Genomic DNA, 1,342 nt, shown 5'->3' with positions numbered 1-1,342 from the left:
GGATACGAGTATAAGGTCATCATCATCATCCGGTGCCTTGCCGACTGACGTGGGCGACCATGGACCTCCACTTCACTCTGTCTTGCGTTGCAGAGGTGGTGCCTGTCGTGCTCGCTGTTCCCAGCCATGTTGTCAACCTGTCCAGTATCTTTTTCCTCTGTATGTCTCTGCGTCTCTTTCCATCAAACATGCTTGTTGTTACAGTATTCTCAAATGCTTCTTTCTGTATTGTGTGTCCAGTGAACTTTGCCTGTCGCTTTCGTATATTCGTCATAAGCTGCCGTCTGCAATTTACTTCAACCAAGACTTCTTCATTTGTTTTTAAAGGCATTCTACAAAGTTAGTACGACAAGATTATCGATATGCTAGAAGTCTTCAGTATTGATAGGGAGGACTTATGGATTATCAAGAATGTGTACTAGGAACAAACCGCTGCAAAAAGAATAGGAAACGACATCAGCGAATTCATACAGATTAAAAGAAGAGTCAGACAGGGATGTGTACTTTCATCAAATTTGTTCTCCCTGTATAGTGAAAATATTATGAGACACATAGAAGAAATTATAGGTATTTTGATAGGGGGACATAACGTAAACAATTTAATATACGCAGACGACACAGTCCTAATAGCAGAAGATGAAGGACACCTACAGGATCTATTAAATGTCATCGTACAAGAGAGTGACTACATGGGCCTAAGCCTAAACATCATGTCAAGATGACTGAAACAATGGTGATAAATAGAAAAGCTCCAATCCCAGCCTACAATATCAAAATCAAAGGTACCACCCTAAAGCAAGTACAATATTTTAAATATTTGTAGTATAAAGGTAGACTGAAAGAAAATGCATGTAGCCAGCCTACTATCAGAATACCATCGGGTTACCATCTGTATACTGATTATGTATCTAGCTTTGACGTTATTATCGTTAACAATAATACATAATTTTTGTTTATTTATATCAGATGCGAATGACTGTAGATCGAGGTCTGTTTCAGAGCATAGCATAAGCAAATGCATTTATTATGTGTGTGCGTGTGTGTGTGTGTGTGTGTGTACATGTGTGTGGCAGATAGGAGAGTATGTGTGTACCTGAATAAGCTTTAAATTAAATACATGTATGACATTGGTAAAACATTACAAAGAAAACCAAGGCAGACGCAGGCATTTACCTCTGTGTCTGCAGGTTCCGTCATTATGAAAAGTGAAATGCGTTATAATGTCCTCTCTGAATCTCAGCCTATAGTTGTCTCAGCAGGATGTCGCTACGCACAAGGGAGATGTGTGCTGGGGTGATTAGGTGCACTCCCCGTGAAGCACAACCTGGGGGGAGGAGGAGGG

The 1,342-nt window shown here is 40.4% G+C and overlaps 1 protein-coding gene across 1 annotated transcript in view; it reads right to left on the bottom strand.

The window, feature by feature from the left end:
- The window catches only part of LOC101852315 (Y+L amino acid transporter 2), a gene marked incomplete in the record, with an annotated part of 19,539 nt that extends 18,289 nt beyond the window's left edge, over positions 1-1,250 (bottom strand). Inside the window, 1 exon segment of the mRNA XM_005096273.3 lies at positions 1,174-1,250. Within this exon segment, the coding sequence (XP_005096330.2) occupies positions 1,174-1,197 (24 nt within the window).
- Positions 1,251-1,342: the final 92 nt, after the last annotated feature.

This window comes from Aplysia californica, unplaced genomic scaffold (assembly GCF_000002075.1).
Source record: "Aplysia californica isolate F4 #8 unplaced genomic scaffold, AplCal3.0 scaffold00125, whole genome shotgun sequence".
Lineage (NCBI taxonomy): Eukaryota > Metazoa > Mollusca > Gastropoda > Aplysiida > Aplysiidae > Aplysia > Aplysia californica.
This window is presented reverse-complemented; position numbering and strand designations above follow the sequence as displayed.